The 24,250-nt window shown below is 44.6% G+C and overlaps 1 protein-coding gene across 5 annotated transcripts in view; it reads right to left on the bottom strand.

Annotated features, from left to right (window-relative positions):
* Positions 1-7,202: 7,202 nt before the first annotated feature.
* Positions 7,203-24,250, bottom strand: part of SH3BP2 (SH3 domain binding protein 2) — a 114,317-nt gene continuing 97,269 nt past the window's right edge. For 4 of the 5 annotated variants that reach the window (XM_069744869.1, XM_069744868.1, XM_069744870.1 and 1 more), the window contains 3 exons: positions 20,232-20,310; positions 11,601-11,660; positions 7,203-10,036 (listed from right to left, as the gene is read on the bottom strand). In XM_069744869.1, the coding sequence (XP_069600970.1) occupies positions 9,896-10,036; positions 11,601-11,660; positions 20,232-20,310 (280 nt within the window). In that variant the 3' untranslated portion in view covers positions 7,203-9,895. The remainder of the gene's footprint in view (positions 10,037-11,600; positions 11,661-20,231; positions 20,311-24,250) is intronic. The other variant, XM_069744867.1, reaches the window with a different exon arrangement.

The following is a 24,250-nucleotide window of genomic DNA, read 5'->3' as shown; positions in this document are numbered from 1 at the left end:
CGATTCGAGTAATGAGCATCCGAGCGCTTTAGTGGCTCATCAATAATAAAGAACAGAGATCAACATTCAGTGTGGTTTTCAACAGACCACTAGATGTCACTGTAAATCCAATGAGATTAACTTCAGAGAATTATTTTCAAGAAGGTTCTCAGCAGACCACTAGATGTCATTGTGATAATAGCATGCTGATATATTAGATGCAATTGTCTAAATGAGACATATAACAGAGATAGCACAGCCGGGATGGTGCATAGAGTCTGTGCGTTTTCAAATATTATAAATAAAGCCGTTACTTATCTCTTGTCTTCCCCTAATTTTTTTTTGTCTCCCGATATGCTTAGCTTGTTGGCTAAGTCTCAATCATGCGATTATTTCTGGGCTGGTTAAGTCCTTATTAGAAAGGCTGATTGTGATGAACCCGCACCTCGCACCCCCCTTGATGTCACTATTACATCAGACGGATCACGTAATGTAGTCTCCCCATTTTCACTAACGTGACGTTCCGCACCCCTGAGGACACATACAGCGCGAAAGTATTCGGCTCCCTGGAACTTTTCAACCTTTTCCCACATATCAGGCTTTTCAGTTTTTGAATTTCCACAAAAATTTTAAATAACCAATAAATTTCGTTCAGCTTCACAATTGTGTTCCACTTGTTGTTGATTCTTCACCAAAAATTTACATTTGGTATCTTTATGTTTGAAGCATGGTATGTGGGAAAAGGTTGAAAAGTTCCAGGGGGCTGAATACTTTCGCAAGGCACTGTAAGGTCAGCTTGGTACAGCTTCACCTTCAGGCCGTTACTCTGCAGCTGACTTAACACCTGCTCTAGCCGCCGAAGATGTTCTTCGAAGGTGGCCGCGTAGACGATGATGTCATCGAGGTAAATGAGTGTTGCTACAAAATTCAAGTCCCTCAGGCTTCTCTCCATCAACCGCAGGAACGTTCCGGGAGCGTTAGTCAGATTAAAGGGCATCCTATTAACGGTCCCATGGGCAATATGAACGCCTTCTTCGGCCGATCGTGTTCAGCCATGGGCACCTTTCAGTACCCGCTGGCCAGATCCAGAGACGAAAAGTACTTTGCCTTTCCCAAGGCAGACAGGGATTCCTTAATTCTAGGCAATGGATAGGAGTTCCGCAATGTACAAGCATTCAGTGGTCTGTAATCGACACAGAAGCGCAGGGTTCTGCCCTTTTTCCGAACTAGAACGATGGGAGCCGCCCACGGGCTCTGACTTTCCCGTATGACTCTGCTCTGCAACATACAGTATGAGCCAACATCTCCTTCACCTATTTATGCATCTGAGGAGGTAGCTGTCGATATATTTCCTGAACTAGAGCAGCACATCCCGAAAGAATTTCATGGGTGATAGTTTGAGTGCACCCGAAGTCATCTTCATGGCGGGCAAAGACCTCTTGGTATTACTCTAACAAGAGCTCCACCTGTTGTACCTGCTGAGGCAAGAATCCCGTCAATTTGGCCCACATCTGCTCCAAAATCTGATGACCCTAACTTACACTTCTAGATGAGTGTCCCAGTGGCACGGTAAAGGATAGGGTCCAGGAATCGCCTTGCGTGACTGCCAATTGCACAGGCTCGGGTTGCATCACTTCTTCAGGCATTCCCAGGACCTGAGCCACTTCACTTTAGGCGAGAGTGTGAGGCTATCTTCCCCCAGGTTGACGCACCGCACTACAACATTTACGGCCAGTGCCCGAGCTATGAGGAGTTCAGGGGGTTACCTGATCCACCGATGTTGGCTCTATCTGCACTTTCACCCCCTTGAGGGGTGTACAGGCTCATATTGGTAACGTGAGAACCATCTGACCAGGCGGTGTAATCAGTTTGGCAGCTGCAGGAACCATCACCTTCCCCAGGACTTTCCCTCCACTCGTCGTTTCCTGAGCGTAGGCAGTTCGAATCAGTTGTTGGAATACATTCCTTTGAGGAGTTTGTGGGTTCCACTGGTCAAAAAAGGCCTCTTGTAGCTCACTGATCAGGAGGGATCCAATTTCTTTTAGTACATTCATTCCGAGAGTCACCACAGGCCCGCTACCGATATTTCTGGCCACCAACACGACCCCTTTTCGGCCTACATCCTTCCCACCCACTCGGATCTCCATCCAGACCACCACTACGACCGGGATGGGCAACTGGTTGGCTGCCGTCAATCTGATTACCGAGCCCCACTCTGGCCCTGACACTTCCGGAAAATGACTTCTGGAGTAAGATTCTTTCATGATGGTCACTTGTGATCCAGTATCAGTTAGGCAATGAACTGCTCTCACATTCAATTCAGCCCAGACAGTAGGGCTCATAGAAATTGAACCTCTGGGACTCCCGTCTCTCTTCCTTGATTTGTCAGGCTCCCCAGGTTTGTTCATCTACCAGCTGAGAGAGGTAATAAATAAGAAATAAGAAATTGTACCTTTTAGCACAACCAGAATATTCTATGTCCCAGCAGCTTTCCATTATTGCCACCCCCATGTACATTTACCAATATTGACTCTATGTTGCTGTAAGTCCCCCCCCCCCCCCACAATGTCTTCATTTTGCACAGGTTTTAATGTGGATTTTATGAAGATACACATCCCTCCACCTTTTTTTATCTTTCCTGTCCTATCTAAATGTAATGTAACTTTGTTACTCAATCATGGCTCTCATCAAGCCAGGTTTCCGTAATGCCCACCACATCGTATTCTGTGACCGTCACAAGAATCTCAAGTTCATCCATTTTGTTTGCTAGACTTCTTGCATTTGCCAGCAGACATTTAATATTATTAGCACATTTGTTACTCCTACTCAGCTCCCTGCTTTCTTTACATATCCCAGCCCCCTTAAATCCTCATTTACCCCTACTGCCTCCATTTCTCTGTCTACTCTATCTATCCCCTTATTAGCTACTACCCTCCCTCCCCCAGATCTTAGTTTAAAAGCTCCTCCATCCGTCTCATCATTTTTTCAAAAGCACAGGTGCACTCACCCCATTGAGGTGCAGCCCGTCCGTACCGTAGATCCTGTAGCCGACAGAGAAGTCGGCCCAGTTCTCCAGGAACCCAAACCCTTCCTTCCTGCACCAATTTCCAAGCCACTTATTTATCTCCCTAAGCTCCTGCTACCTTTCTAGTGATGCTCGTGGCATTAGCAGCATTTCTGAAAACACCACCATGGAGGTCCTGGCCTTCAGCTTCTCTCCTAGTTCCCTGAAATCATTTCTAAGGACCTTCCACCTCGCTCTAACTTTGTCATTGGTACCGATGTGTACCATGACCACTGGGATTTCCCCAGCCCCACCCAACAATCTGTCTGTCCGATCCACAATATGTCGAACCCGAGCACCCGACAGACAACATACTGTTCGGCATTCACGGTCTCGGCGGCAGATGACTCTGTCTGTCCGCCTAATTATAGAGTCCCCTACCACCAGCATCTGTCTGAAACTTTGCTGCACTCCTATTTCCCTCCTTCCTACAGCAGTCATTTTCATTATGCAGCAGAATTTTATCCTGCAAATCCTGAACATGTGAACACAGCCTTAGTCCCTGTCCTACGCACCCCCCAAGACATCAGGTACTGGGCATCCTCCGCCACCTCCCAATTCATTACAAATCCCTGACAGCGTCTTCTTCCACCTTTCAATTCATTATAAAGGATCCTATGCATCTTACGCCTCGTTTCCCAATCCCCAATAGATTTTAAGTTCCTGATAGAGTTACCACGAATTGTGAGATGAAGGAGGACTCTGTCAGGGGCTTAGCACGGTCCTAAACCACCCAGTTCATTTTACATCCATATCTAACTTCCTCCTCCCCCTACCTTTGTCCCAATCCCCCACATCCCTCATTGTCCTCCTCCCCTTGAATCCCATCATTGTCCTCCCCCCACCTCCATCATTGCCCTCTCCACCAACCCTTATCATTTCCCTTTACACCTCCCCATCATTGTCCTCTCCACCACCCACATCATTGCCCTCTCCACCACCCCATCATTGTACTTTCCACCACCCTCATCATTGCCTTCTCCACCACTCCCATCATTGACCTCTCCACCACCCCCATCATTACCCTCTCCACCACCCACATCATTGCCCTCTCCACCACCCACATCATTGCCCTCTCCACCACCCCATCATTACCCTTTCCACCACCCTCATCATTGCCCTCTCCACCACCCCATCATTGCCCTCTACACCACCTCCCATCATTGTCTTCTCCCCCACCTTCATTATTGCCCTCCCTACCACTTCCATCATTGCCCTCCCCACCACCCCAATCATTGTCCCCCCCACCACCCCAGTCATTGTTCTCCCCACCACCCCAATCATTGTTTTCTCCCACCACCCCAATCATTGCGCTATCCACCACCTCCATCATTGCCCTCTCTACCACTTCCATCATTGCCCTCTCCACCACCCCAATCATTGTTCTCCCCAACACCTCCTTCATTGCCCTCTCCACCACCTCTAGCATTGACCTTGCCACCATCCCCATCATTACCCTCTCTACCACCTCCATCATTGCCCTTTCCACAATCCTATCATTGCCCTCTCCACCATCTCCATCATTACCCCCTCCACAACCTCCATATATACACACACACCACCGCTCCCCTCTATACATACACACACACACACACACACACACACTCACTTCTGCACATATTTGCTGCAGCCACAGCATCATTGTCGCCGGCAGCTTTCTATCATACAGACGCGCGCTGATTGCTGATGTCATCCAGCTACACGGCTGTGTCAGACAGGAAGAGGGCAGAAAGCGGAGGACAGATCATGCAGCTCCTCTGCCATTTTCCTCTGTACGCAGCAAAGTTGCAGGGATTGCTCCCTGCCCACTGTACATGAGGGCAGTGATAGTCATCCTGCAGGGCCCCCTTCCACCTCCGGGCCCCGATGCAGCTGCAAAATAAACTATTAACACTTCTAATTTTAAGCAAACTTTCTCTTCAGCATTTTTCCACACATGTATAAAACTTTTGCATAGTACTGTATATTTAAGAAGCAGTACTTTTGAAACAAACAGACAACTGTCATGGTCTGCCTGGAATTTCTGTTACGGTCCTTCTAGGGTTAATCATTTGTGGCCTCTCTTTGGTTTAGGGAGGGCTATAAGTATCCGCACTTGTACCATGCTCGTTGTCAGTGATATGTCCATTCCTGGCTGAGTAGCTGACCCTTGTATACCTGTGTATATTGCCTGCTTCTGTACAATTGCTCTGTGTATGACCCGGTCTGTTTCCTGTTTGAGATTCGTCTGCCAATTCTGCACCTTCTGTGTTTCTTTTGGTTCTACCCCGGCTACATTCATGACTTCCCACCTGTCTTTTTCCCTGAGTTGCTCTCTCTGGCTTCTGACCCCTTCTTACTGCTCTATTCGTGTCACCTGCTTATTACCGTGCTGCCCTCTGGTCTGACCTCGGCTTTACTGATTACTCCCCCAACTCTGCTGGGTTCCACTATCCCTGCTAGGAGTTCGGGGCCTAGCTCCGCCCCAATCACCCCCCCCAGTGGTCACGTGATTACAAGTCCTGTTCCTCCTGCAGCACACTTTCTGCCGTGTTCACGTTCCAGGGTGGGAGTCCCCAGGTTTCCCCAGCACATCTTTGGACACGTGTATAGTCTCTGGTGGTGACGCGGATACGGTGTCCATCACGGTTACTATAAGTAAGACACTTATGACCTACCTGTTGAAAGCTATAGAAGTTACTTATAAGTGTGCGATTTGGCAGGACTCCAGCATAAGAGGTGAATATATTTATGGTCACAACATGAGTATTTGGGTTAGATTGTCCTAAAACCTGTTAATTTGTTTATAGCTTTATTGATAAATCCCAAAACACTGGTGGCGCTTATATTTGAGACAAGTCATCGCCTCTAAGCGTCCTTGACATTTGATGCGGGCTCGCACGCCAAGCCCACATCTTTCCCCGCACATGATGACTAATTTAATTAGTCATCATGTGCCTTTAACAGCTCCACCCACGGTTGTTAACCAGTTAAATCTTGCTGTCAATCACTGACAATGGAATTTAATAGGTGCCGGTTGGAAGCACATCATTCATCCTGCCCATTGGCACCCCTGTCATGTAATTGCGGGGCGCCGATGGGTTGTCATGTGGGCTTGTGAAAGACGTTCATAGCAGATCGTGATTTCTGCTATACATAGCAGTGCTGAAGCGCTGCCATGTATAGCACAGGCGATTGGATGAGCGCAACTTCAAGTCTGTGAAAAGTTTAAAAAAAAAGATAAAGTATTTTTGTTCATTGATTAATTCTGGTACTGTATTCATGTACTGTGCTTGATCCTTATACTGTATTTATGAAATTAGCTTAGTTCTTGTTCTATATTTATGTACAGTTTTGATAAAATAATTGTGCACTGAGCTTGGTTCTGATACAATACTTATTATTATTAGAATACATTTTTTATAGCGCCATTTATTCCATGGTGCTTTACATGTGAAAAGTGGGCAAATATAGACAACTATAATAAATATGAGCAATACGAGGCACACGGGTACATAAGGAGGGAGGACCCTGCCCGCGAGGGCTCACAGTCTGCAGGGGATGGGTGAGGATACACTAGGAGAAGGTAGAGCTGGTTGTGCGGCGGATCAGTAGGTTTAGGATCACTGTTGGCTGTAGAATTGTCGGAAGAGGTGAGTCTTCAGGTTCTTTTTGAAGGTTTCCTTGGTAGGCGAGAGTCTGATGTGTTGGGGTAGAGGGTTTCAGAGTATGGGGGAAGCACGGGAGAAGTCTTGGATGCAGTTGTGGGAAGTAGAGATAAGAGGGGAGTAGAGAAGGAGATCTTGTGAGGATCGAAGGTTGCGTGTAGGTAAGTACTTATGATCTGAGCTTGGTTCTGATACTGTTTATATATAATAAATTTACTTCTATTTTTGTACTGTGATGAGTTCTGGTATTGTATTTATGTACTTTGATAAGTTATAGTGATGTAAAATTTTGTACTATGTTTGGTTTTGTTTATGCAAGCAACTATGCTAACTACTGAATCACCGTATGGTCCATGTACTGAACTCAGTTCTTACTCAGTATTCACCTCACCTATTAGTTTACCTCTCAGGTAGCAGAAACGGTATATACATATGAAAACAAAGAAAATGGTTCAATATAGCTAGGTTATTTGGACTACCTTTAAAAACAAAGAAAACACAGCACCAATTAGTGAGTTTAGTATTATTTTAAATAAAAAATGAGACAGCCTTATAATTTACACAAAAACATACACGAACACAGGTCATCTTTCTGTAGTGTACAATATACCTTCGTAATACAATGTAACAATTAGTTTCCTTCATCTGAAAATATTCCTGTGTCACATAAGAAAAAACTTTCTGGAGTTGCAACAAAACTTAACAATCGATTTCTTTACCTCTGTGTTGCAAAAATTTTTAAATGTTCTTTTCAAATCATTGACTGCCTGCCACACAGGGGTACATCAAACATCTAAGGCTACTTTCACACTTGCGTTTTTAGAAATCCGTCGCAATGCGTCGTTTGGGGAAAAAAACGGATCCTGCAAATGTGCCAGCAGGATGCGTTTTTTGGCCGTAGACTTGTATTAGCGGCGGATTGCGACGGATGGCCACATGTCGCGTCCGTCGTGCAACGGATCCGTCGTGTTTTGGCGGACCGTCGGCACGAAAAAACGTTCAAGTGAACGTTTTTTTGTCGGTCGCGTCCGCCATTTTCTACCGCGCATGCGCGGCCGAAACTCCGCCCCCTCAACCCCGGACTTTAGACTGGGCAGTGGATGCGTTGAAAAACTGCATCCGCTGCCCACATCGTGCACAAATTTCACAACGTGCGTCGGTACGTCGGCCCGACGCATAGCGACGGACCCGTATCGACGCTAGTGTGAAAGTAACCTTAGGTACTGTGGACTAGGCAGTCTTCTACATGCTCTATAATGGACACCATGCTTGAAATATTGTCACCTTTTCAGGTGTCAACGCAAAACCCCTCATTTTTAGGAACTTTACACTTTTGCAGCCATTTTTTTTCAATTACTCCAATGTCTCTAAAATAAAAAAAAATTAAGCAATATAATCTTAGTAAATCAAAAGGAAATATCCTATCATTTTGCGCATGCGACTCCTATGCCAACCCATGACTGCAGATCAAAGGACACTGTTTAAACCACATTGTTTGGAGCCTGCGGCCATATCAACACACAGGCCCAGATTTTATTTTTTGCCCCTGATGTTTTCTTGTGTCAAATTATTCAAAATGGTGCACGTGGGTCATGAATTTGGCACAAAATGAAAAATATTTGTTTTATTTTTGTGTTTAACCATTTTTTTCCCAACTTTTTTTTTTTTAGCACCGTAAGTCAAAAATTCTGTAAAAAATTGCAAAGATGAGTCAAATTAAAACTTCTCCAGAAGCCTTATCCCAGGCGGGGACACTGAACTGAAATGCGCCGGGAAAAAAAAATGCAATGTTTGATAAAAGTCTAAAACATCTGGATAACCAAAACTGTCAGGGGAATATAAAAAAACTTAAAGGGGTTGTCTGGGACTTTAATATTGATGACCTATCCTTAGGATGATAGGTCATGTCTGATGGGTGGGTGTGCAATACCCGACACCTCCGGTGATCAGCTGTTACCAGTGTGGGCCAGAACTACTCAGTTACAGAACTGCACAGCACAGATAAGTCAACCGAATAGTGGCGGCGACAGGGTACTGCCCATCTGCCCATCCACCCCCTGTGGATTTTGAGTAGGGGACGGATATGCAGTACCTGGCAGTGACCACTATACAGTAGACGGAGCTGTGCAGCTCCATAATTGAGAACTTCCAACTGCTGCCGACATTGGGAACAGTTGATCGGGTGTCTAATGTTGGATGGGCCATCAATGTAAAAGACCAGGACAACCACTGTAAAAAAAAAAAAAGAAATACAACTTAAAAAGTGGTAGAAAACATATAGCAAATAAAGCACAAATACTTAAGCCACTGAAAAAGGAGAAAATTACTCCAGAAAAATGGAAAAACAGTAATGATAGATCTGGGCCATAGACTTGTTTTTAAACCAAAACTATTGCCGAACTTTAGTGTAGATACATAAAAACAATTTAAAAAATGCTTGCAAAAGTTAGCACATCTGTAGACCTTGAAATACTTTAAAAATATTTGTACTTTTGATTCCAGAAATATGCTCACAATTTTCAAAACTGAATGGAATGGAAGCAAAATGTTGTAACAAACTGTTCCAAATATTCTCAACGAAGCCTGTTTTGTCCATAAAACATCCTCACAAGCAAAATGAATGACTTGATAGAATAAAGGAAAGAAATACTCCACATGGTTGGTTGGACTCTATATGTAAAAACCTTTACATTTATCGCTTCTACATATCTTCGGAGAGGATATGATCTCTCCTCCAGATTCCTTCTCCACTGATTCTTCCAGTATATGTACCTCTGTCTTTCATTCCTCATGGAAAGGAAGTAACACAGCAAGGAAGTAGTCACGGCAGGAGTCAGCTATTTTTAGGATGAATCAAACTTCTTAGAAACATGCGTTCACAGTTGTATCATAAACCACGTGTGTTCCTCTCGTCTGCTACACACTTGTCTCTACCATTTGTCTTGGTGAACCACAACGAGTGTCCATATCTCTAGATTTTACTGAGATGCCTCTACCTGGTGTCTTTGTAAACTCCAACGCATGTCCATATCTATAGATTTTATTGAGGTACCTCTACATGGGGTCTTTTTAAACCCCATCGCAAGTCCATATCTATAGGTTTTACTGAAGTGCCTCTACCTGGGGTCTTGGTAAACCCCATCGCAAGTCCATATCTTTAGAATTTAATGTGCATCCAGGATAAAACCAAGTGTTCACAATCTTGTCACCTGGGGTTATTTGAGCATCCATAGGCATATTTGAGAACTAGTGTGTCATGACTGGGCAATGGTTTGCCATAGTAGTGTTCAACCAATGTCGCAAGGTCTGGAAATAACATCTCTGCCTCAAGGTAAACATTGCAGTCCTGTAAAGACAGAGAAAATTAATATCAGAATAAAGCATTGTTCACACAACCGCATTTTTGGTTTGAGTGCTGCCGGACCAATGTTGTTTAATGGAACAGTGCGACATGAGTGTTTTTATTCACTGGCTGAAAAAATCACAGCGTGCATGAGTTTCCTCAATACATAGGATGAGACTCACCCATTCAAGTCTATGGGTGAGCAAAAAAAACAAAAAAAAAAACAGATGCCACACAGAGCCACCATTTAGCATCCAATTTTTATGGATACATTGCAATTCTGTAACATAGGAAACTGTAAATGGTCCTGTAAATTATGACCAGTGTCAAGTGAGAAAAGAATTGTCCCACTTTTTTTGAATGAAACTTGTTTTTTTACAGGATAGTGTGAAACTACCCTTTATTAATAAGTAAAAGAAACACACACTCAAAAAGTATTTTTTCCCTTCACAAAGTGATATATTATGGAAAAAATAAAAAAACATAAGTCACGTAGCCATATCCGTAATGACTTGATCAATAAAATGATCATATCATTTATGACACATGAATGCAGTGGGACTTTTTTTTTTTTTTAAATAGCGTTTTTATTGTGTAAACATGAAAAATATATGACATTGTAACTGTCGGGTCAAGGCATTTATACAATCAGATGAATGTCTTAAACATAGAATTTCAAAATAGTCGCAGAATAGCTCTTATTTCCCTCACCCATCCAAAAATACCTAATAAAAGTTGCTGAGTACATTCCAGACACTCCAAAATTAAGAAAAGTTCAACTGGTCATAGTATAAAACATAATATGAAAAAAAAGTTATGGCTCTTGGAAAGTGTCAGTGAAAAAAACAATAAGAAAATGAAGGTACAAAAGGCATCCAATCGGAAGGATTCATAGATACCTGAGTGTGATATATAATGCCACGGTTTCATCATTCACTGTGGTCTAGGAACACTCTGTCAGCTCAGCCACCCTATAGGATCTGGAGTGTGCTCGACTGTCAGTATTGTGAATGGCAGTCCAGTCGTCCAACCATCGGCTGGCGTGTGCTGCACTGTCACTATTTTGATTGACATCCCTGCTGCTCAATCTGGCCTAGCCTGCGGACTTTCCTCCAGGTATCTCCCATTCTTGATTATTCGATAGCTATTTAACTGACTAGCTATAAGCAGACTATTGCCAGTTGTAGCTTTGCTCAGTGATGTATGTGTTGTGCTCTGTGTCTGATTTCCTGATCTTGTTGCCGGACCTTGGATTTGTCTTGACTATTGATGTGGATTATCCCTTTTGCTGTTGACACTCTCTGACCTCAGGTACATGACCCCGAACTTGGCCTCCATTTCTCTTATCCCTTTATCTTGACTAACCCTCCTGGCATTTAACCCCGGACTGTGATTTGACTACTTCTTTGTCTTTCCCCTCTGTACTACGAGCCCTCTTGGTATCTGACCTAAGACCTCCTGACTACACTGTCTCATGGCTTGTCCATGGCCTGTGACTTAGCATCATATATAAAACATTTTGTACAGAAATACATTGAAGAAATGTAAAGGAAAACAAAAAACAAACCTTTTCAAAAATTCGGTAGTTTCTTAATTTGGATTCCAATTTATCCCATACAACCAGGACCTTAAAAAATATATTTTATTAGTTATTAGGTAACATTACATACAGTCATATAAACTGATCACAAACAAATAAATCCTGTGGATTATAAAACTCATCTTCCTTTTCTTCATTAAAGGGGGTTGAATGATTGGGATATGCGAAAGCGCTGAAGTGGACCCAACAAAAAGCCTGGTCTATCAATGGCACAAAGTCTGTGCTGAGATTGTTCACAGAGGATGTACAGTGGGGAAAAACAAGTATTTAGTCAGCCATCAAATGTGCAAGTTCTCTCACTTAAAAAGATGAGAGAGGCCTGTAATTGACATCATAGGTAGGCCACAACTATGAGAGTCAAAATGAGAAAACAAATCCAGAAAATCATCTTGTCTTGTCTGATTTGGCAAGATTTATTTAGCAAATTATGGTGGAAAATAAGCATTTGGTCACCTAAAAACATGCAAGATTTCTGGCTCTCACATACCTGTAACTTCTTCTTTAAGATGCTCCTCTGTCCTCCACTCATTACCTGTAGTAATGGCATCTGTTTGATCTTGTTATCAGTGTAAAAGACACCTGTCCACAACCTCACACTCCAAACTCCACTATGGTGAAGACCAAAGAGATGTTGAAGGACACCAGAAACAAAATTGTAGCCCTGCACCAGGCTGGGAAGACTGAATCTACAATAGGCAAGCTGTTGTGAATTCTGTGGTCAAGCTCCCTCCTGTGGTCATGAGTGGTTCTTCGGCTGGTTCTATCCATGAGCTTCCTCTGGTGGATGTGAGTGGGGCTGCGGCTTCTGAGTTTCCTTCCTCAGGTGACGAGGTTAAGTCGTTAGGTGCTGCTCTATTTAACTCCACCTAGTTCTTTGTTCCTGGCCTCCAGTCAATGTTCCAGTATTGGTCTTGCTCTCTCCTGGATCGTTCTTGTGACCTGTCTTCCCTGCATAAGCTAAGTTCTGCTTGTGTTACTTTTGTTTGCTATTTTTTCTGTCCAGCTTGCTATATTGGTTTATCTTGCTTGCTGGAAGCTCTGGGACGCAGAGGGAGCACCTCCGTACCGTTAGTCGGTGCGGAGGGTTTTTTTGCGCCCTCTGCGTGGTTGTTTGTAGGTTTTTGTGCTGACCACAAAGCTATATTTCCTATCCTCGGTCTATTCAGTAAGTCGGGTCTCACTTTGCTAAAATCTATTTCATCTCTGTGTTTGTATTTTCATCTTTACTCACAGTCATTATATGTGGGGGGCTGCCTTTTCCTTTGGGGAATTTCTCTGAGGCAAGGTAGGCTTATTTTTCTATCCTCAGGGCTAGCTAGTTTCTCAGGCTGTGCCGAGGCGCCTAGGTCTGGTCAGGAGCGCTCCACGGCTACTTCTAGTGTGGTGTGATAGGATTAGGGATTGCGGTCAGCAGAGTTCCCACGTCTCAGAGCTCGTCTTATATTATTAGTAACTTTCAGGTCATTTTGTGTGCTCTTAACCACCAGGTCCATTGTGGTTCTGAATCACCAGTTCATAACAGTACTGGAGGCCCAAAGTACTAATGCTTCTCAATAGAGGGAAAAGAGAAGTTCTGAGACCATTTTTTTTCTCTGCACTGTGTTTTGTCTTCTTTTCTCCTAGATATTTGGGTGGTTCAGGACACAGGTGTAGTGATGGACATTAAAGGTCTGTCTTCTTGTGTGGATCATCTCACTGCAAAAGTACAAAATATTCAAGACTTTGTGGTTCAGAATTCTATGTTAGAACCTAGAATTCCTATTCCTGATTTGTTTTCTGGGGATAGAGCTAAGTTTCTGAGTTTTAAAAATAATTGTAAACTATTTCTGGCTTTGAAACCCCGCTCCTCTGGTGACCCAGTTCAACAAGTTAAGTTCATTATTTCTTTATTACGTGGCGACCCTCAAGACTGGGCATTTTCCCTTGCGCCAGGAGATCCTGCATTATGTGATATTGATGCGTTTTTTCTGGCGCTCGGATTGCTTTATGATGAACCTAATTCAGTGGATCAGGCAGAGAAAAATTTGCTGGCTCTGTGTCAGGGTCAGGATGAGGTAGAGATATATTGTCAGAAGTTTAGGAAGTGGTCTGTGCTCACTCAATGGAATGAATGTGCGCTGGCAGCAATTTTCAGAAAGTGTCTCTCTGAAGCCCTTAAGGATGTCATGGTGGGATTTCCTATGCCTGCTGGTCTGAATGAGTCTATGTCTTTGGCCATTCAGATCGATCGACGCTTACGTGAGCGTAAAACTGTGCACCATTTGGCGGTATTATCTGAGCATAAACCTGAGCCTATGCAATGTGATAGGACTTTGACCAGAGCTGAACGGCAAGAACACAGACGTCGGAATGGGCTGTGTTTTTACTGTGGTGATTCCACTCATGCTATCTCCGATTGTCCTAAGCCCACTAAGCGGTTCGCTAGGTCTGCCACCATTGGTACGGTACAGTCGAAATTTCTTTTGTCCATTACTTTGATCTGCTCTTTGTCATCCTATTCTGTCATGGCATTTGTGGATTCAGGCGCTGCCCTGAATTTGATGGACTTGGAGTTTGCTAGGCGCTGTGGGTTTTTCTTGGCGCCCTTGCAGTATCCTATTCCATTGAGAGGAATTGATGCTACGCCCTTGGCCAAGAATAAGCCTCAGTACTGGACCCACCTGACCATGTGCATGGCTCCTGCGCATCAGGAGGATATTCGCTTTTTGGTGTTGCATAATCTGCATGATGTGGTCGTGTTGGGGTTGCCATGGCTACAAGTCCATAACCCAGTATTGGATTGGAAATCTATGTCTGTGTCCAGCTGGGGTTGTCAGGGGGTACATGGTGATGTTCCATTTCTGTCTATTTCATCATCCACCCCTTCTGAGGTCCCAGAGTTCTTGTCGGATTACCGGCATGTATTTGATGAGCCCAAGTCCAGTGCCCTACCTCCGCATAGGTATTGCGATTGTGCTATCGATTTGATTCCTGGTAGTAAGTTTCCTAAAGGTCGACTGTTTAATTTGTCTGTGCCTGAGCACGCCGCTATGCGGAGTTATGTAAAGGAATCCTTGAAGAAGGGTCATATTCGCCCGTCGTCGTCGCCATTGGGAGCAGGGTTCTTTTTTGTGGCCAAGAAGGATGGTTCGTTGAGACATTGTATTGATTACTGCCTTCTAAATAAAATCACAGTCAAATTTCAGTACCCCTTGCCGCTGCTGTCTGATTTGTTTGCTCGGATTAAGGGGGCTAGTTGGTTCACCAAGATAGATCTTTGTGGTGCGTATAATCTTGTGCGTATTAAACAGGGCGATGAATGGAAAACAGCATTTAATACGCCCGAGGGCCATTTTGAGTACCTGGTTATGCCATTCGGGCTTTCCAATGCTCCATCAGTATTTCAGTCCTTTATGCATGACATCTTCCGAGAGTACCTGGATAAATTCCTGATTGTATACTTGGATGATATTTTGGTCTTCTCGGATGATTGGGAGTCTCACGTGAAGCAGGTTAGAATGGTGTTCCAGGTCCTGCGTGCGAATTCTTTGTTTGTGAAGGGGTCAAAGTGTCTCTTTGGTGTTCAGAAGGTTTCATTTTTGGGTTTCATTTTTTCCCCTTCTACTATCGAGATGGACCCTGTTAAAGTTCAGGCCATTTATGATTGGACTCAGCCGACATCTCTGAAGAGTCTGCAAAAGTTCCTGGGCTTTGCTAATTTTTATCGTCGCTTCATCAATAATTTTTCTAGTATTGCTAAACCGTTGACTGATTTAACCAAGAAGGGTGCTGATGTGGTCAATTGGTCTTCTGCTGCTGTGGAAGCTTTTCAGGAGTTGAAGCGTCGTTTTTCTTCTGCCCCTGTGTTGTGCCAGCCAGATGTTTTGCTCCCGTTCCAGGTCGAGGTTGATGCTTCTGAGATTGGAGCAGGGGCTGTTTTGTCGCAAAGAAGTTCTGATGGCTCGGTGATGAAACCATGTGCCCTCTTTTCCAGGAAGTTTTCGCCTGCTGAGCGTAATTATGATGTTGGCAATCGAGAGTTGCTGGCCATGAAGTGGGCATTCGAGGAGTGGCGTCATTGGCTTGAAGGAGCTAAGCATCGCGTGGTGGTCTTGACTGATCACAAGAACTTGACTTATCTCGAGTCTGCCAAACGGTTGAATCCTAGACAGGCTCGTTGGTCGCTGTTTTTCTCCCGTTTTGACTTTGTGGTTTCGTACCTTCCGGGCTCTAAGAATGTGAAGGAGGATGCCCTGTCTAGGAGTTTTGTGCCCGACTCTCCGGGTTTGCCTGAGCCGACGGGTATTCTCAAAGAGGGGGTAATTTTGTCTGCCATCTCCCCTGATTTGCGGCGGGTGCTGCAAAAATTTCAGGCTAATAGACCTGACCGTTGCCCAGCGGAGAAACTGTTTGTCCCTGATAAATGGACGAGTAGAGTTATCTCTGAGGTTCATTGTTCGGTGTTGGCTGGTCATCCTGGAATCTTTGGTACCAGAGACTTGGTGGCTAGATCCTTTTGGTGGCCGTCTCTGTCGCGGGATGTGCGTTCGTTTGTGCAGTCCTGTGGGATTTGTGCTCGGGCTAAGCCCTGCTGTTCTCGTGCCAGTGGGTTGCTTTTGCCCTTGCCGGTCCCGAAGAGGCCCTGGACACATATCTCTATGGATTTTATTTCGGATCTCCCCGTCTCTCAAAAGATGTCGGTCATTTGGGTGGTTTGTGATCGCTTCTCTAAGATGGTCCATTTGGTACCCTTGTCTAAATTGCCTTCCTCCTCTGATTTGGTGCCATTGTTTTTCCAGCATGTGGTTCGTTTACATGGCATTCCGGAGAACATCGTTTCTGACAGAGGTTCCCAGTTTGTTTCGAGGTTTTGGCGAGCCTTCTGTGCTAGGATGGGCATTGATTTGTCTTTTTCCTCGGCTTTCCATCCTCAGACAAATGGCCAAACTGAACGAACCAATCAGACCTTGGAAACATATCTGAGATGTTTTGTTTCTGCTGATCAGGATGATTGGGTGTCCTTTTTGCCTTTGGCTGAGTTCGCCCTTAATAATCGGGCCAGCTCGGCTACATTGGTTTCGCCGTTTTTCTGCAATTCTGGTTTCCATCCTCGTTTCTCTTCAGGGCAGGTTGAGTCTTCGGACTGTCCTGGTGTGGATACTGTGGTGGATAGGTTGCAGCAGATTTGGACTCATGTGGTGGACAATTTGACATTGTCCCAGGAGAAGGCTCAACGTTTCGCTAACCGCAGGCGCTGTGTGGGTCCCCGACTTCGTGTTGGGGATTTGGTTTGGTTGTCGTCTCGTTATATTCCTATGAAAGTTTCCTCTCCTAAGTTTAAGCCTCGTTTCATTGGTCCGTATAGGATTTCTGAGGTTCTTAATCCTGTGTCTTTTCGTTTGACCCTTCCAGCTTCTTTTTCCATCCATAATGTATTCCATAGGTCATTGTTGCGGAGATACGTGGCACCTGTGGTTCTATCCGTTGATCCTCCTGCTCCGATTTTGGTTGAGGGGGAGTTGGAGTATATAGTGGAAAAGATTTTGGATTCTCATATTTCGAGACGGAAACTCCAGTACCTGGTTAAGTGGAAGGGTTATGGTCAGGAAGATAATTCCTGGGTCTTTGCCTCTGATGTTCATGCTGCCGATCTGGTTCGTGCCTTTCATTTGGCTGATCCTGGTCGGCCTGGGGGCTCTGGTGAGGGTTCGGTGACCCCTCCTCAAGGGGGGGGTACTGTTGTGAATTCTGTGGTCAAGCTCCCTCCTGTGGTCATGAGTGGTACTTCGGCTGGTTCTATCCATGAGCTTCCTCTGGTGGATGTGAGTGGGGCTGCGGCTTCTGAGTTTCCTTCCTCAGGTGACGAGGTTAAGTCGTTAGGTGCTGCTCTATTTAACTCCACCTAGTTCTTTGTTCCTGGCCTCCAGTCAATGTTCCAGTATTGGTCTTGCTCTCTCCTGGATCGTTCTTGTGACCTGTCTTCCCTGCATAAGCTAAGTTCTGCTTGTGTTACTTTTGTTTGCTATTTTTTCTGTCCAGCTTGCTATATTGGTTTGTCTTGCTTGCTGGAAGCTCTGGGACGCAGAGGGAGCACCTCTGTACCGTTAGTCGGTGCGGAGGGTCTTTTTGCGCCCTCTGCGTGGTTGTTTGTAGGTTTTTGTGCTGTCCGCAAAGCTATCTTTCCTATCCTCGGTCTATTCAGTAAGTCGGGTCTCACTTTGCTAAAATCTATTTCATCTCTGTGTTTGTATTTTCATCTTTACTCACAGTCATTATATGTGGGGGGCTGCCTTTTCCTTTGGGGAATTTCTCTGAGGCAAGGTAGGCTTATTTTTCTATCTTCAGGGCTAGCTAGTTTCTCAGGCTGTGCCGAGGCGCCTAGGTCTGGTCAGGAGCGCTCCACGGCTACTTCTAGTGTGGTGTGATAGGATTAGGGATTGCGGTCAGCAGAGTTCCCACGTCTCAGAGCTCGTCTTATATTATTAGTAACTTTCAGGTCATTTTGTGTGCTCTTAACCACCAGGTCCATTGTGGTTCTGAATCACCAGTTCATAACAGCAAGCAGCTTGGTGTGATGAAATCAACTGTGGGAGCAATAATAAGAAAATGGAAGACATGCAAGACCACTGATAATCTCCCTCAATCTGGGGCTCCACGCAAGATCTCACCTTCTGGGGTCAAAATGATCACAAGAACGGTGAGCAAAAATCCCAGAACTACATGGGGGGACCTAGTGAATGACCTGCATAGAGCTGGGACCATCAGTAACACATTTACGCTGCCAGAGACTCAGATCCTGCAGTGCCAGACATGTCCCCCTGCTTAAGCCAGTACATGTCCGAGCCCATCTAAAGTTTGCTAGAGAGCATTTGGATTATCCAGAAGAGTATTGGGAGAATGTCATATGGTCTGACGAAACCAAAGTTGAACTGTTTTGTAGAAACAAAACGTCGTGTTTGGAGGAGACAGAATGCTGAGTTGCATCCAAAGAACACCATACCTACTGTGAAGCATGGGGGTGGCAACATCATGCTTTGGGGCTGTTTCTCTGCAAAGGGACCAGGACGACTGATCCGTGTACATGAAAGAATGAATGGGGCCATGTATCATGAGATTTTGAGTGCCAACCTCCTTCCATCAGCAAGGGCATTGAAGATGAAATGTGGATGGGTCTTTCAGCATGATAATGATCCCAAGCACACCGCCAGGGCAATGAAGGAGCAGCTTCGTAAGAAGCATATGAAGGTCCTGGAGTGGCCTAGCAGGTCTCCAGATCTCAACCCCATAGAAAACCTTTCGAGGGAGTTGAAAGTCTGTGTTGCCCAGCGACAGGCCCAAAACATCATTGCTCTAGAGGAGATCTGCATGGAGGAATGGGCCAACATGCCACCAACAGTGTGTGCCAACCTTGTGAAGACTTACAGAAAACGTTTGACCTCTGTCATTGCCAACAAAGGATATATAACATAATATTGAGATGAACTTTTCTTAATGACCAAAAACTTATTTTCCACCATAATTTGCTAAATAAATCTTGCCAAATCAGACGAGGTGATTTTCTGGATTTGTTTTCTCATTTTGACTCTCATATTTGTGGTCTACCTGTGATGTCAATTACTCTCTCAGCTTTTGAAAAGTGGGAGAACTTGCACAATTGGTGGCTGACTATATACTTTTTTTTCCACACTGTATCTTTAATATGACAAACTATGTTATTTGTGAATTATTTCATACTTATAGACCCTAGTGCATGGTGATGGTCTCCAGAAAAAGTTGTTTTCCTACGGGCACCATTTTCTAAGCCTCGGCCCGCTAGAAGATTCTCTTCCCGTGAGCTGAGCTGCTACATGAGCACTTGTTATCTTTTCTTATGTTACCTGCATATTTGTACATAAATAAGAGCTGGAGGTATAAAAATACAGTATTGAATATATAAAGGGAGATTTCTATTTTTGGAAAGTGGCGAAATACGAACTAAAATTTAGCAACTTGGACCAATTTTTTTATAACTTACTAAACATGTTAGACTTTATAATAAATAATGGTTACACTAACTTTCTGGACAATTTTCATAAATATCAAGGTAGGCCAAAAAAAAGAAAAAGGGGGGATGGAACAGGTCCCACTAAATTTTTTTCGTCCATTTTGTTAAATACATTCACTTTCACTCCAACGTGTCCATATAGACTATAGGATATCTTAACTAACCTCCCTGCGCTACCCATCATATACTGAAAAAAATGAAAGTTGTACTAACCCAAAAATATAGGGAAAAATTTAGAGAACATTCAAGAAAATTGCACGGAATGTCTGGCATTATTATTATCTAAAATTATCTAAAATTATCTAACGGAGCATAATTTTTTCTTTATAAATTCATCCGGGAAAAAAAAACCATATATAAAAATGCCAAAAAAAAAGACTTCCACCACTGAGTAATATACACAGAGCACACAGCCTCCGGCAGACCGCTCGGCCACCAGCTCCACAAGAACAATCTATCATTTCTCCAAACTAATTTTGTTAACCATCAGGAAACAGGAAATTGCTGTGACAATAACATGCAAAAAACTGAAAGCTAAACTAAACGGCCTGTTCAGTATTCAGCTCCAGGGTTACCTTTCCGGCCTTTGCTGAGTTTCTGATGCAGAAGAGTCCATTCAGGGGGCTTCCTCTGGCATCCGTAGCTTTGAACATCCTGAAATAACAATACTTTCATTTATCTCCAGCTTAACAGGACGAGGCTATCATTTCACGTGCTTGCTGTGCACAAATATTTTCCCTCCAGGAATCAACTTTGCTTTGCTGATATACATTCGTATATTTCGGATATGGTCGGAACTTTCAAGAACTATCAACATATCTATGTGATCAATGCTTTGTACGTATTTAATGCACAGGAGAACAAAGCGTAACAGTCCAGACCAGACTTTCCAATCCAGATGTATCCTCTGCTTCATCTCCGACCCATCAAGACTTTTATTCTGCACATCTTCTACTTTTATTTTAACCCCCCATTATTTCAATCTACTGTACATATTGCTTAAATTACATTTATTTAATCCAGGGCTTTTCTCCTTTTTCCTACTGGAACCTCTCTAGCCAAAACTTGGAGGTTGACATTCATCGATAATTGGTGGACAAATACAGTACAGATCAAAAGTTTGGACACACCTTCTCATTTAAAGATTTTTCTGTATTTTCATGACTATGAAAATTGTACATTCACATACATTCACACTGAAGGCGTCAAAACTAGGGTTGAGCGAAACGGGTCGGCCATTTTCAGAAGTCGCCGACTTTTGGCAAAGTCGGGTTTCATGAAACCCGACCCTGTGTGGGGTCGGCCATGAAGTCGGCGATCTTCTGAATCTGGTATCGGAATTCCGATACCGAGTTCCGATATGTTTGCAATATCGGAAATCGGTATCGGAATTCATATTTAAGTGTAAAATAAAGAATTTAAATAAAAAATATCGCTATACTCACCCTCTGACGCGCCCTGGTACTAACCGGCAGCCTTTCTTCCTTCGAATGAGCGCTTGCAGGCCCTTGCGGTGACGTCGCGGTGACGTCGCTGCTTGTGATTGGTCGCGCGACCGCCCATGTGACCGCTCGCGCGACCAATCACAAGCCGCGACGTCACAGCAAGGTCCTGCAAGCGCTGATTCTTAGGAAGGAAGGCTGCCGGAAAGAAGCAGGGCGCGTCCAAGGGTGAGTATATACCTAATAGGAATACTTACCCTCTGACGCGCCCTGGTACTAACCGGGAACCTTCCTTCCTTCGAATCAGCGCTTGCAGGACCTTGCGGTGACGTCGCGGCTTGTGATTGGTCGCGCGAGCGGTCACGTGGGCGGTCGCGCGACCAATCACAAGCCGCGACGTCACCGCAAGGTCCTGCAAGCGCTGATTCGAAGGAAGGAAGGTTCCCGGTTAGTACCAGGGCGCGTCAGAGGGTAAGTATAGCAATATTTTTTATTTTAATTCTTTATTTTACACTTAAATATGGATCGCAGGGCCTGAAGGAGAGTTTCCTCTCCTTCAGACCCTGGGAACCATTGGAAACCCAATGCACTGCATTGGGTTTCGAGTTTCGGCCGACCCCGACTTTTTTATAGGATTGGCCAATTTCACTCGACCCGACCTTTGAAAAAGTCGGGTTTCGTGAAACCCGACCCAATCCTATAAAAGTAAAAGTCGCTCAACCCTAGTCAAAACTATTAATTAACACATGTGGAATTATATATTTAACAAAAAAGTGTGAAACAACTGAAATTATGTCTTATATTCTAGGTTCTTCAAAGTAGCCACCTTTTGCTTTGATGATTGCTTTGCACACTCTTGGCATTCTCTTGATGAGCTTCAAGAGGTAGTCACCGGGAATGGTTTTCACTTCACAGGTGTGCCCTGTCCGGTTTAGTAAGTGGGACTTCTTGCCTTATAAATGGGGTTGGGACCATCAGTTGTGTTGAGCAGAAGTCTGGTGGATACACAGCTGATAGTCCTATTGAATAGACTGGTAGAATTTGTATTATGGCAAGAAAAAAGCACTAAGTAAAGAAAAATGAGTGGCCATCATTACTTTAAGAAATGAAGGTCAGTCTGTCCGAAAAATTGGGCAAACTTTGAAAGTGTCCCAAAGTGCAGTGGCAAAATCAATCAAGCGCTGCAAAGAAACTGGCTCACATAAGGACCGCCCCAGGAAAGGAAGACCAAGAGTCACCTCTGCTTCTGAGGATAAGTTTGTCCGAGTCACCAGCCTCAGAAATCGCAGGTTAACAGCAGTTCAGACTAGAGACCAGGTCAATGCCACACAGAGTTCTAGCAGCAGACACATCTCTACAACAACTGTTAAGAGGAGACTTTGTGCAGCAGGCCTTCATGGTAAAATAGCTGCTAGGAAACCACTGCTAAGGACAGGCAACAAGCAGAAGAGACTTGTTTGGGCTAAAGAACACAAGGAATGGACATTACACCAGTGGAAATCTGTGCTTTGGTCTGATGAGTCCAAATTTGAGATCTTTGGTTAAAACCACCGTGTCTTTGTGCGACACAGAAAAGGTGAACGGATGGATTCTACATGCCTGGTTCCCACCGTGAAGGATGGAGGAGGAGGTTTGATGGCATGGGGGTGCTTTGCTGGTGGCACTGCTGGGAATTTACTCAAAATTGAAGGCATACTGAACCAGCACGGCTACCACGGCATCTTGCAGCGGCATGCTATTCCATCCAGTTTTCATTTAGTTGGACCACCATTTATTTTTCAACAGGACAATGACCCCAAACACACCTCCAGGCTGTATATATATCTATATGTGTGTAGGGACATATGTCTAGGGTTATATGTATGACTAGTGATAATGTAACATCTGTGCTGAAGGCAAGTCGCACCTAGGTGTTAATAGGTACTTACTTGGGACTAGTAGAAATTCTGTCTCCATATCTCACCAGGAGGTCTAGCTAGGGCTGAGAAGAAAAGCAACATTTGGCACCTTCTAGGTCTTGGAGGGGAGACGCTAATTGCGGTCTGAGGGAATCTATCCCTGAGAACCTTTCCACAAGAGAAAATAATATACCGTATGTACTCGAGTATAAGCCGACCCGAGTATAAGCCGACCCCCCTAATTTTGCCACAAAAAACTGGGAAAACTTATTGACTCGAGTATAAGCCTAAGGTGGAAATGCAGCATTTACCGGTGAATTTCAAAAATAAAAATAGATCATTATTTCCATATAGCTGTGCCATATAGTGCTCTGCACCGTTCATATTTCCCCATAGCTGTGCCCCATATACAGTGCTCTGCACCGTTCATTGTGCCCCATAGCTGTGCCCCATACAGTGCTCTGCACCGTTCATTGTGCCCCATATCTGTGCCCCATATAGTGCTCTGCACCGTTCATTGTGCCCCATAGCTGTGCCCCATATACAGTGCTCTGCACCGTTTATTGTGCCCCATAGCTGTGCCCCATATACAGTGCTCTGCACCGTTCATTGTGCCCCATAGCTGTGCCCCATATACAGTGCTCTGCACCGTTCATTGTGCCCCATAGCTGTGCCCCATATACAGTGCTCTGCACCGTTCATTGTGCCCCATAGCTGTGCCCCATATACAGTGCTCTGCACTGTTCATTGTGCCCCATATCTGTGCCCCATGTACAGTGCTCTGCACCGTTCATTGTGCCCCATAGCTGTGCCCCATATATAGTGCTCTGCACCGTTCATTTTGTCCCATAGCTGTGCCCCATATACAGTGCTCTGCACCGTTCATTGTGCCCCATAGCTGTGCCCCATACAATGCTCTGCACCGTTCATTGTGCCCCATATCTGTGCCCCATATAGTGCTCTGCACCGTTCATTGTGCCCCATAGCTGTGCCCCATATACAGTGCTCTGCACCGTTCATTGTGCCCCATAGCTGTGCCCCATATACAGTGCTCTGCACCGTTCATTGTGCCCCTTAGCTGTGCCCCATATACAGTGCTCTGCACTGTTCATTGTGCCCCATAGCTGTGCCCCATATACAGTGCTCTGCACCGTTCATTGTGCCCCATAGCTGTGCCCCATATACAGTGCTCTGCACCGTTTATTGTGCCCCATAGCTGTGCCCCATATACAGTGCTCTGCACCGTTCATTGTG

The sequence above is a fragment of the Ranitomeya imitator genome, chromosome 1, assembly GCF_032444005.1.
Source record: "Ranitomeya imitator isolate aRanImi1 chromosome 1, aRanImi1.pri, whole genome shotgun sequence".
Taxonomy (NCBI): Eukaryota; Metazoa; Chordata; class Amphibia; order Anura; family Dendrobatidae; genus Ranitomeya; species Ranitomeya imitator.
The sequence above is the reverse complement of the archived record's forward strand: the minus strand, read 5'-3'. Positions and strand labels throughout refer to the sequence as shown.